The sequence below is a fragment of the Corylus avellana genome, chromosome ca4 (genome assembly GCF_901000735.1).
Source record: "Corylus avellana chromosome ca4, CavTom2PMs-1.0".
In the NCBI taxonomy this organism is placed as follows: Eukaryota; Viridiplantae; Streptophyta; class Magnoliopsida; order Fagales; family Betulaceae; genus Corylus; species Corylus avellana.
The window spans coordinates 16,409,690-16,422,823 of record NC_081544.1 but is presented as its reverse complement, the minus strand read 5'-3'; the positions used below and the strand labels follow the sequence as shown (position 1 = coordinate 16,422,823).

The 13,134-nt window shown below is 37.1% G+C and overlaps 2 protein-coding genes across 3 annotated transcripts in view; both read left to right on the top strand.

Annotated features, from left to right (window-relative positions):
• LOC132178127 (uncharacterized) overlaps window positions 1-1,136 on the top strand; it is a 3,829-nt gene extending 2,693 nt beyond the window's left edge. The window contains exon 3 of the mRNA XM_059590580.1: window positions 1,096-1,136. Within this exon, the coding sequence (XP_059446563.1) occupies window positions 1,096-1,136 (41 nt within the window). The remainder of the gene's footprint in view (window positions 1-1,095) is intronic.
• Window positions 341-9,039, top strand: LOC132179668 (RNA demethylase ALKBH10B-like). 2 transcript variants are annotated; one of them, XM_059592423.1, is made up of 8 exons: window positions 341-1,810; window positions 2,519-2,644; window positions 3,043-3,140; window positions 3,237-3,354; window positions 6,342-6,461; window positions 6,616-6,728; window positions 6,809-6,963; window positions 7,988-9,039. In XM_059592423.1, the coding sequence occupies exons 1-8, from the start codon at window positions 1,183-1,185 to the stop codon at window positions 8,736-8,738; spliced, it is 2,109 nt and encodes a 702-aa protein (XP_059448406.1). In that variant the 5' UTR covers window positions 341-1,182; the 3' UTR covers window positions 8,739-9,039. The 2 variants fall into 2 exon arrangements, with proteins under 2 accessions (XP_059448406.1, XP_059448405.1); XM_059592422.1 differs by having other exon boundaries at window positions 2,516-2,644.
• The last annotated feature ends 4,095 nt before the right edge of the window (window positions 9,040-13,134 follow it).

The window sequence follows — 13,134 nt, the reverse complement described above, 5'->3', positions numbered from 1 at the left end:
AAACAAAAATAGCCTTATAATTTTTTTTAAAAAAAATGGCAGAGCCACCCGAAAACTGCTTAGAGGTATTTTTATTGAGGTTTTTGTCATTACGTAAACATTGATAATTATGGATAGTATTTGGAAGACATTAATAATGGAAATGAAAGTATAAAGGGAAAATATGTAGTTATTATTATTATTATTATTATTTTTTTCTTAAAAAAGTAGAAAATTATGTTACAAAATAAGAATGTTTGAGTAAAGGAAAGTCAGTTAAATGGTCCCCGTAATTTGATGGAAACAATAACATATCTGAAAGAAACAAATCAGAAGACACAGAAGTTCAACAAGATCAAAAGTTAAAAGAGCTCAAAACTCTGTTCTTGGAAGCCGTGGCGAGATTACCAAAACCACCCTACATTCACGAATATGCTCTCCTGGTCCGATCCACACTCTCTCAGCTCTCGACACTAGACCCAGTGACCAACAAAAACAGCAAACACAGACACAGAGAGAGAGAGAGAGGAGGCTCTTGTAGTTCTTACTTCTCAGCCACCATTTAAGACCGTTTACACATGCGTGCTGAATAAGCCATTTCACATTCACTCCTCACACACAAAGTCACCACTCACCGCCACCCTCACAAACCCTAGATCTTGTACCTTCACGCGTACACAAAATACTCCCCGCATCTTCACGCTACTCTCTCTAACTGCACGCACGCATAAACTCTCCCGAATTCCGCAAACCCCATTTTCTCTCGTACCCTTTTGCTTCGATTGCCCAATTCAACGAACCCCATTTTCAGATCTGGGCTTTTTTTTCTCTCCCCCACAAAAGCCCCACATCCAGTCCCACAATCCTCCATTGATGCAATTTGGGATTTTTCGATATTTGGGTTCCTTTGCTTCCACTTCCGCAATCTTATCCGATCCGTTAGATAGGAAATCGAAAACCCAGTTCGGGTCTTGCACTGTTTCGGAATTTTCTTAAGACTGAATCTTGCTGCTACTTGTTTCGAAATTTTGTTAAATTTGATCAATTCAATAGGGTCTATGTCTTGTAAATTTTTCTAGATTTTATGGAATTTGCTTAAACTGATTTGGATTCCAGATTATCCCGTGCTTTATATGCTTAGATCCGAGTACTACTGAGCATGCTTTATATGTGGTAGTAGTGAACTTTAGGTAGTGGGTTCTCATGGCAATGCCATCGGGAAATGTGGTTTTATCGGACAAAATGCAGTATCCAAGCGGTGGCGGCGGGGGTGCCGGTGGTGGTGGAGGCGGGGGTGAGATCCACCAGCACTACCAGCGACAATGGTTCCCGGATGAGCGGGACGGGTTTATCTCCTGGCTGCGTGGTGAATTTGCCGCTGCCAATGCTATAATCGACTCTCTGTGTCACCATTTGCGCTCGGTGGGTGAGCCGGGCGAGTATGATATGGTTATAGGGTGTATTCAGCAGAGGCGGTGTAATTGGAACCCGGTGCTACATATGCAGCAGTACTTTTCAGTGGCTGAAGTGGTATTTGCGCTGCAGCAGGTGGCGTGGAGGAGGCAGCAGCAGCGATATTATGAGCCTGCGAAGACGGGAGGCAAGGAGTTTAAGAGATCTGGTTCAGGGTTTAGGCAAGGGCAGAGGGTTGAGGAGGTGAAGGAAGGACATAATTCTAGTGTAGAGTCTAATAGTCATGATGGAAATTCATCGATTGGTGTTGTGGGTTCGGAGAAAGTGGAGAGAGGGAGGGAGAAAGGTGAGGAAGTTAAGTTGGGGGGTGAGGAGGTGGGGAAGTTGGATGATAAGTGTTCCGGAGAGGAGAAGAAAGGTAATCCATTGGGTTTGCCTGGGGCTTGTTTAGATAAATGTGCTGTTATTGAAGTTATGGTGAATGCTAGATTACTTGTTGAATTGATTCTCATAAGATGATTGCTGGAGATGAATGTACATCGTTATTTTGAATGATTTGATGTTAGTGATATTAATTACGAGATTAACTTCTTTTGAAGCATGTTTTGGATGGACCTATGTTACGTGAGTATTTTGAATATGAAATTATTTTCCTTTTGGATCAATTTTTAGTTTAATTTGTGAGTCGATCACATCTTTAGATTTCTGGCTATCTTCCCAATTCTGAAATCATGTTATTTTCGCTGCTTGTCTCCCTATCTAATTCTTGAATTTATAGTTATCACCAAAAAATTATTTATCAATGGCACTATTTCTCCTGTACAGCAAATTTTCAATGTTTAATCTGCCTATATGTTTGTTTTAGTCCCCTTTCCCTTCTTGGGTTATGGAAAAATGTTGGTTTTTTCTTTCCTTTTTATCAGGAAATGGTGACTCTTTTAACCAACAGTTTTTACTCCTAATGAAAAATAAATCTTCTATCGTGCCTTATCTCGACCACAACAATCAATTATTAGAGCTACAGAAATTATGAAAGATGTGATTATTTTGAAAGATGCCTTGTACTTGATACTTGAGAGCGTCTACATGGCGACACTGACTTTTATTTCTCTGGTTGCTGAAGCAGATACAGGCACAAAGTCTCTTGCAAATAGCAATTCAAAGAGTTCAGGGAATTCTGACCCAATGGTTTATGGCAACTCACAATCTGAAGCCAAGGTGGTAGAAGAAGGATTCACTTCAAATTCCAAAGGTATACCCTTTCTTGGATTTATTTTCTGTGTTTGCTGGGTGTTAAGGACAAAAAAGAGGTTCAAAACTTCTTGGGACGTGTAATGATACTGGTTGAGGTGTCCCCACCAAAAAAAAATGGGGGAAGCTATCCTGAGTGTGAATGTGACTTGAAAGCTAATTTGGGTCCCTCTTTAGCATAGAGGGTTGGGTGATTATAATATCGATGGAAAATTTTGACTAATGTGGAAATAAACTAGCTCTTTCTCGCATGTATTTGATTAATTGAAACAGAAAACAAAGTCTCTCTCTTGCATGGATTTAGGACTAACCTTATCAAGATGGTTTCTGTATTAAGTTATATTCCATTATTAATTATTTTTGTTCTATTTTGAATTGGGTTCTGTAATGTTCCTCCAGAGAATCATTTGCATCTGGAAAAAAATCAGAATGACAAGCAGCATCTTGCTACTGTCCCAAAGACATTTGCTGGCACTGAGATGTTCGAAGGGAAGGCGGTAGTATTCTGCTAAATACTTTCATGGATACCTTTCCTTGAATGAACAGTTTTTAATTTTTGTTTACTTTCAAACGTTTACCTCATTTTGGTTCAGGTTAATGTAGTTGACGGATTGAAAGAGTATGAAAAATTATTTGATGATTTGGAAGTTCAAAAACTCGTTTCATTGGTAAATGATTTGAAGGCTGCAGGAAAAAGAGGACAATTTCAAGGCAAGTTTACTAATGCATTCTCTTTCTTTGGAATTTCAGAAGGTAGCCCTTCTTTTTGCTTCTCATTTCTCTATGAGAGTATTAAGATATTCACATAATTTTCCTGTTGCAATTGAAAATTTGGGATTATGTTTCACTATCTAGAAAATTTGAGATTTGTTTCTGGACATGTTGCTTTCGACATGGATGCCATTATTTGTGTTAGGTGACACCTGAGTTACAAAATGTTGGAAATGGAGGCTACTTTCTGTGATATCAGTGCAAGTGATCCATGGAAAAGAGAATATTTTTATATGGAGTTATGCGCTTCCTCTAACACATGAAATAATTCACGATTCTCTGCAAAAGTTTCTGAGGTTTTGCTAATGGTTTTGCTAAAATGTTTTGAATAATTCTTCAATTCTGAACTAAATGTTGCGCTATGTGCATCTTTCTCTCTCTCTCTCTCTCTTGCGCTGAGAGACTGCAAATATCAATTCTACCATTCACACTTTTAAAAGCAAACAACAAAACTCTTTTCAAAAAAAAAAAAAACACAAATACTTCTAAAAATTAAAACTACTTTTCAGATGTGGAGATTGTCTGTATACGATTTTTTCTAGGTGTGGAGGCTGCTGGTTACATGAAAAAATAAAAATAAAAAAGCTGGCTTGGTGGCCATTGGTGGTTGCTTGACCCATGACAGTTGTGGCCACCTTGGTGGCCACTGGTCTGTTTGGTGGCCACCATCTGGCAGCCCTGCGGTGGTGGCCATGGAGCAGCAGTTTTTTCTGTTCTTTTATTTTATAAAAATATTTTAATCTTTTTTGCTTTTCATAAAACTTTTCAAAACTTTACTGAATTATCTTGTGGAATTCGCATACAACACTTTTTTCAAATGTGGCCCCCACCATATTAATTCTCAAATTTTACCTTTTCCAAAATTCTTTTTAATACCCAAAACTTTACCAAACCAATCCTTAAAAATTCATCTCTGTGGTTTTTTATTTTATTTTTATTTTTTAAAGTATTGTGGTTTTGCTAAAATGTACTGAATAATTCTTCAGTTTTGAACTAAATGTTGCGTTATGTGCATCCTTTTTTCTTAATGCTGCATTTTAGATGGTCAGCATTAAGCGAGTAAGAAGTCCTAACTTTCTTTTTTCTTTCCAAGCGTTTCCTTAACACTGCTTTGTGTTACTGTACCCATCTAGGGTTTATTTGTAGATTCACCAGATGTGGCCCTAATCTTCTTTTTATCACTGTTGATTATACTTTTCCTTTCGTTGATGGAAGAATTATTATAGTTTGTACCTAGGGTTCCGAGGGTGTTTCTGATGCATTTGACCATACTTTTCTTACTTTTATGTCTTGAAGTTATTTGAATCCCATGTGTTTATTTTCTCCTAAGTTTTGAAATTTGTCTAACTGATTTGATGTGCGTAATTGTCTATATATGCATGTAGAGTGGACCAATGATGATTGATTGTTTCAACCTATTCTATTTATCATATCCTGAACATTATGACCAATATTGTTTGGTTAATAATAATCTTCAACAGATTTAGAGTCAGTCAAACTGAAAAAAATGAAGGACCAAATGAATCATAATTGAACTAACAAATGTTGAAATGAATGATTTGATGAATTTTGTCCCCTTCAAAGCTTTCTATTCTAGATCAGTTTAATACAGAAATTTTGAATTAGAGCCTGTAAAAATCTTCTTTATCGAATTATTATTAGAATTTTGTGATCACCTACCCATCCCTTTTCTTTAAAATCTGCTAGGGCAATAACATTGCAATTTCGTTCGTTGTAAATTATTTCTAAGCTACTTCTTTTGGCCATAATTGTACAGCTAGTTGTGACAGGATTCTGTACACTTGATTGTGTTGAGAACTATATTAGAACAAATATAATCCACCAATGTTGATACATATAATGCTCACTCCATGCAGTGCCTCAACGTCTCATGGTATTACTAGGTTGCTTTAGTACTATTTGTAAGGACCGAGAAAAAGCTCGAGCCAAATCTGTGCTACCACTCCAAACACTAGTTACAATTAGAGCTCTCTAAAATCACTTATAAAACTCAGTCTTATGTAGTAAGGAACCAATGTGAGGCCCATTGTACCTTTATAATTCACCCACTCTATGTGAGAAATTTATTCTCTCAATGTGGGGAGTATTACACAGTCCTTCTACCCAACTTCTTATGTATTTGGAAAGGGGGGGGGGGAGGTTAAATCAAACCTGGAATTAACAGATATGGGTTGCCAAATTCCGGAGCTATAACAGATATGGGATCTCTGAAATGCCTTCACGAACTGGTTTGATGCCACTAGTCTCAAGTCTTAACATATATCAGCTATATAGACCTGCATAATGAAACTTCTGTGAATCATACTGTATATTCTATATTGTTTGGTTATGCAGGGGCACTCTATTGTTTTCTGGGACCTTTTTGGCCTAACTTCTTTTATCCTAGGTAAGTAGAGATAAGTTGTCTTCAAAATTGCTTTTTTTTTTTTTTTTTTTTTTTTTTAATCTTCAAAGAACCTGTTGACTGTTGTCCCCACTTTTTGAGGAGAGGACTTCTTTTGGTTCGGCTGTGGGAAGAAGTGTTGGGAGGGGGATATTATGCATTGCAAGGGAGTTGTTTTCTGCATATTGTGCAGCTTTTTGGTTATATGCTGTCCTGAGAAACCTTCTTAGTGAAGCTCAATGACGCAACTATTATTATAACTGCTGCCATTACTGATATTGTTATTACTTATTTTTCATAAGTAAACATGGTCTGGTCCCCTTGCTGGCAAGAGAGGGAGGGAGGGCATGTCCCCACTGTGTATGCATTGTTACGGAAATTTTTCCAATGATCTATTTTATTGTTTCATTACCTCTTGTTGTGAAATTACTTTTAGCTTGAGCATTCTGATTTATAATGAAGAATTCCCTTTCGAGGTAAATAAAAAATAAAAACTGCTAACATTTTGCTTCCCAAGAAGCAGGTCAGACGTATGTGGTCTCAAAGAGGCCTACGAAGGGACATGGAAGAGAGATGATTCAGTTGGGTCTCCCTATTGCAGATGCACCTCCAGAAGATGACAATGGTGTAGGAACCTCTAAAGGCATGTTCTATTTTACGTAGTTTTTCTTTTGATAATAAATCTTGAGAGTTCTTTTAGTAGTTTGGATATTACGACTGTCATCTATTTCTGTAAATTCTACTTCAAAAAAAAAAAAATCTTTTTTCGTTAAATTCTCTTTTAATAAATTTTGCAGAGCGGAAAACAGAATCCATCCCTGCCCTGCTACAAGATGTTATTGAGCGCTTAGTAGGCATGCAAATTGTGACTGTGAAGCCAGACTCTTGCATCATTGATTTCTATAATGAGGTTGTTAATAATGGTATTTTCTTTTGTATTAAAGTGTGTGATTTGCCAAGCTGGCCTAATTTTATGGTGATTGTCTGTAGGGTGATCACTCGCAGCCGTGCACGTTTCCATCCTCGTTTGGGAGGCCTGTTTGCGTCCTTTTCTTGACAGACTGTGACATGACTTTTGGAAGAGTAATAGGGATCGAACATCCTGGGGATTTTAGAGGCTCTCTCAAGCTTTCTCTTGCACCTGGGTAATCATTTTGAACCATGTCTTTCTTTGCTGCTTGCTGTTTTAGTTGTCTTTTGTCATCTTTGTAGAAGAAAATTCATACCTTCATAGCGTAATGTGCTTGTAACTTTCAGCATGTCAAAAAGAAGTTTGTGGAAGAGAAATTACTAAAATTCCAGTTTAGTGACATCAACTAATTATTAATTTTTAGGGATAACTTCACTTAAGACCCCTGAACTACCACACGTTTTGAGAAGACCCTGTCAAATTTTAAAAACTCTCAATTTCACCCCTTAACTTTCAATTTGATGCAATGTACCCTCCTCTTCCGTCAGTTGCCGGACGTTAAAAGTGATAAAATGACTTTTATACCCCTGACATTTTTATAAAATTTTCAATTTACCCTTAATTAAAAAAAAAAAAACCAAAAAGTGGGGTAATTTGGTCTTTTTCAGGGTTTCCATTAGGATTTAACGTAAAAAATTGACGGGGGGAAGTAGATTGCATCAAATTGAAAGTATGAGGAGTGAAATTGAGAGTTTTTGAAATGTGGGGGGTCTTCTCAAAACGCATGGTAGTTCAAGGGTCCTTTGTGCAGTTTCCCCTATTTTTTAAGTCAAAACTGAAAGGATCACCTCAGGAAAGACATGGATAACTATTATAGTAGTCAATAGATGGCATTTCCATTGACATTGCTTCCACATGCCGTAAGACCCTACAACTTTAGTTCAACCAAGTCCACATCACGATATAGATACATTTTCAAACAACTGCTACCTTGTTATTCGTATCTGCAGAAACTATTTATAGCCATTAGAAGGAGCCTCTTTTGTTAATACATGATGCAAACTAGGGCTTAAAATAAGTTTGTATCCCTTAGAAGTGATGGAAACATGTTATGGTCAATTAGTGTCATATCTCACTATATCTGTATTATTTATTCTCCCGCGACTTCTTGACTTGCAATTTAAATTTTATTTGAGGTTCAACTGAAGTATTTTGATCTCCTGTTTCCTGATAAATGTTTACCACCTTGACACACACAGATCTCTCTTAGTAATGCAAGGGAAATCCTCAGATTTTGCACGACATGCGATTCCCTCCCTCCGCAAACAAAGAATACTTGTTACCTTCACAAAGTCTCAACCAAAGAAATCCACACCTGGTGATGGTCAGCGTCTTCCTTCACCTGCAGCCCAATCATCCCACTGGGCTCCACCCCCCAGTAGATCTCCCAATCATATTCGCCATTCTGGGGCTCAAAAGCATTATGCTGCTGTTCCAAGTACTGGTGTATTGCCAGCCCCACCAATTCGTCCTCAAATTCCTCCTCCAAACGGCATCCAACCAGTTTTTGTAACAACACCAGTTCCAACAGCCATTCCTTTTCCTGCACCAGTTCCCCTTCCTGCACCAGTTGCCCTCCCACCTGGTACGACCGGATGGCCAGCTGCTCCACCGAGGCATCCTCCACCTCGCTTTCCTGTCCCTGGCACTGGAGTTTTCCTTCCTCCACCAGGTTCTGGTAATTCATCTTCTCCTCAACAGTTACCAGGTACTGCCACTGAAGTGAACATTTCTGCTGAGACGGCTTCCCTACCTGAAAAAGAAAATGGTTCAGGGAAATCTAGTCATAATGCAAGTGCTTTGCCAAAAGGAAAATCAGAAGGGAAAACACAAAGGCAAGACTGTAATGGAAGCGTAGATGGAACTGGCAGTGGATGGGCAGTGGTGAAGGAAGAACAAGAGCAGAGTGTTGACAATGTTATGGCAAGCCAGCCAGCAGGAGCAGTTTAGAGAGAGTGAGAGAGAAAGAAAGAAACAGAGAGAGAGGGAGAGGGTATTTTTTTCAAAGGGTAGGCTGCGAACTTCAATGAGTTTGAAGCAAATGTAAAGAGCGGCAACAATCGAGACATGACACTTCATACTACGAAAGGGTGAACACGAAGGGAGGAGGAAGAACTTTTCAGTTCTCTTTGAAGTCTCCTGTGTCCTCTATTCTTTTTTTGCTGTCTTATTATATGAAACTCTTACACTACGTCGAAAACTCAGATTCTTAATTTAACTGTGCCTCTTTAATGCCTTGCTCAAAAGTTTTGGTATGCAACCTTTGTTTGTCTGCTCTATATCAATGCGTTCCTCTAAAGCTCTAAACCTGAACCTCATATTGGGTCCACAATATCTTCATTGAAAGAAACAAAAGTTTTGGGTCATGGGGGATATGAGCTGTTTCCACAAATAAAAATGACCATAGCTGTATAAAGATAAAAGAAATTTTATATAGTAGACTTTTATAATTGTTATATAATTAGATGATGTAACAGTAAAAATTAGTTTTTATACAAGTAATTTTTTAATTTTTATTTGCAAGTGTTAATCTAAAGGCTAATTTTTATTGTTACGTAATCTAATTATATGACAGTTGTAGAGGAGAGACTACTAAATGAGCCTTCATGGCTTAGGAACAATTGGCTTGATAACTACTTTTTGTTGCCTCAAGCTGTTTTACAGCTGAGACTTTTAAGTTGTTTAGATTGATTGGTTTAAGGCTGTATTGGGTGATCTCTCCATAAAATTTATTCAATCACTAGAAAGAAGAAAAAAATGTCCGGTACGTAATTGTAGTTTTGGACGGCCTATTGCAACCAATGGTCAGTTATCTCACGGCAAACAAATTTGACGCTTAAATATGAAAGAAGAAAAATAGTAAATTGAAAAAAAAAAAAAAAAGAAAAAAAAAAGAAAGAAAAGGGGATAAGAAAAGAAAAAGGGTCTGCTTGGGAATGCAACTGGGGGATAAGCTGCAGCCCTAGCCGCACCTCACTACTAAAATGTGGCATGGGCTGGGATTTTAATCCCAACCTATGTACCTCTTCCTTTGGTCTTGGGGTTGACTTTTATCCTCAACCCTAGACATTTCCTTATGCATCTCTATACATTTATTATCTCTAACACAATAAATCAAAGCATGAACTTGGTTAATTTAGATTAGCTTAGAGAGGGCACCACCAAAAAAAAAAAAAAAGAAGAAGCTTAAATAGGCTTTTAACCTTGTCATCTCTATAACCGTCATCATGTTACTATTTAATTACATTTAACTCCACTAAATAAATGTAATTCTACTATAGTATTTATTTTTTATTAATACAATTAATCCCTTAGACAATTCTTAATATTGACTTTTGATTCCTCCATGAAATATTCTATAGAGAATTAAGTCAATAAGTCTATCACATTAATTTTCTACCTCTTTATTATTGAGTACCCGATTTAGTTACATAACTATTCTCGGACATGTGAAACTCTTTTCACTATTTATAAATATTTAGTAACTGTTTACCAAAAAGCTTTGACTAGAGACTGAGAATAATTACACTATTAAATCTATCTCAACTTTTTAAATAAATGACTATAGATTCCTTATTGGGAAAAGTGTTCCCATAAGACTACTTGTAATCACCCAACGCACCGAGAATGTTGACCGCAATAAAGGCCCCATTCCTAAATGCATCAAAGTGACTTGCAGTATAACATTTGAGTTCATAGTCCTCTTAGGATTTAGAATCAATATTATAAGAAGTCTTTGAGTTATAATCATTCCTTTTTTTTTACAATGTTTATATAAGGAATGGCAACTCAAGTGGTCCGTTTAGCGCCTTGCATCCCTATGCTTCCACAACAACACCTAAAGTTTTTGCTTCTCTTGATCAAGATAAATCATTATGGTTGATGTGTTCTCCTCTTTGTGTTCAGAGTCTGTATCATCTTTGCTAGATAACTCTTTTTCATCATTGGCGTTTGTATCATGCTCCTCATTATTTAAGCTATCGTCAATGAACATGTTTCCATCAAGTTGCACATATACTTCATCAACAGCTATTAACGCATCCAACTATATAGGTTCCGTATCATCTCTAGGTAATGTAGTTAAGTCTTCATCATCTGCTTCTTCAACAAAGGCAATACCCCCCAACCCAACATATTCACATTCTTGATATACCTCATCACTGACGCCATTGTCATCTTCTTCATTATTTTCCTTTAGTACTATTGGAACTTCATATATGTTTATAGGAATCAGCTTCTGCACCACTTTCCAACTACCACCAAATTTTGTATCATTTAAGTAAAATATTTGTGAAGCTTCGCATGATAAGATAAATGGGTCATTTTTATACCATGTATTTGAAGTATTCACAATTGTAAAGTATTTGTCCATTTGTATTCCTGTTCTACTCACAATGTTCCACCAATCGCACTCAAATAAATACACATGATTTGGGCCCGGGTAACATAACTCCAAAATGTTCCTCTAAACGACATAGGCAAAATTTAAAAACTTAGGAGTAAAATTTTAATTTTTAAAATTTTTTAAGGACTTTTTTTAAAAAAAATTGTAGTGCCCCCACCCCAATGAGTGGCTCATGAGGGCCATGTAGTTTTGCCCCTGCTTGCATTACATATGATTTTGAAACCAATGTTGAAATTCGACTTCATATTTCTTCTCAATGTCAAGGCTGCCCTCTCCACTAACCTTTTGATAATGCGCATAAAAAAATACATACAAGTATTCATCTCCATTATCAAGTAAACTACACATAAATGAAAAAGACAATCAATGCTACACTTACCCAAAGTACGAATGTAATGCCCCAAAAATTGACCTTGGCCAACTTGACAAGATTACTGGCAATTGCCCCAGTTTAACCAATTGGTGACTACATGGGGAACCGCCCCTCTAAGCATTATTAGAGTTAATGCATAGAAAAGTGAAATAAATCTAAAAAATCTATAAATCATTATAGGTGCAAGTATAATCCTCAATTTAAAGACATGGAGCAACTAATAATATAAGGCAAATCTGATAACAACATGAAGATTTTAAAGCAAAGTCTATAGTGGCAACCATACTGTTGGTACAGTTTTCGGTATGGTGGACCCAAGGGATGGGATCGTAACTCTAGATGTCGCTCCTTCTTCAATCTGCAAGATAGAAGCAGGGTTTAGAGAATACGCCGGGGGTGTTCCGGCGAATCGTCCTCCGATACTAAAGTTAGCTCCTTTCTGAGTTCTGTATAGTGTGTTAGTGAGAATGAATCATGTACCTGTCTTCTTGTTATCCGTATCTTTTATAGGTAGGCTCTATTGATGTAGTCATGATGACCGAGCGGAGGATCTGGGATTCAGACGTAACGGACGGAGGAGTTAATATTTTTGCTCCCTGGCCGTTATGGTGAATGTGAAACAGCTTCTGTAGTTAATGCGAATCTCAAGAGTGGTGATTGTGGTATTTTTGTGACAAAAAATATTAATTATAAAAATAACAACTCGCAATAGGACGAATCCCATATGATAGGGCTATATTGAGGGTGTCGAACCTCAAGGACTGAAGTGGTTTAATTATCAAAATTTGAAAGATTAAAATTAACTTAATTTAAAAGGAGAATGATTTGTTTGTGTAAATTCAAAGTGCATGAAAATAAATAAAGTAAATATATAAGAGAAAGAGGGTACGGTATTGACTTCACCATTATCCGCACATCAATAGTTAACCATATTTAATTATAGCAATTCATTCTATGCATGCTATAATTTAAACAAGAAAACACATGAAAATAATTTCATACAATCAATGGAATAGCATAACCCATCTTCAGTTGATACGGATCGTCTACCTAAATTACACTAAACTAGGGTGTAGTACGATCCGTCTTTTCTAGGTATGGTCTATCTAACCCTATTGATTGCATGCCAATTAAGAACCATTGTATAACCATCATTCTTATTAGGGGAAACTTCATAAAGCCCCCCTGAACTTCTAACCGTTTTGACATACCCCCCCTGAATTTCCAAAACTCTCACTTAGGCCCCCTAAACTTTGGTTTTCTCTCACTTTGGACCCTTTTAACTTTTTATACCCATTTTACCCTAACCAAAACTACACCGTTTTGGGTTTCAAAACTACATCACCACCCAACCCAAAACGACGTCGTTTTGAGCATAATATTAAAATAAAATGAAAAAAAAAATTTTAAAAAGAAATCGAGCCACCCCTTGGCAAAATGGGGTGGTCGCCCCCAAAGGTAAAAAAAAAAAAAAAAAAAAAAAGGGGGGGGGGGGCAGATTGGAGTGTATTTGAGGTGTAGACCATGGCCATGACACCCCGAATCAACCAGGGAACCACCCGATTCCA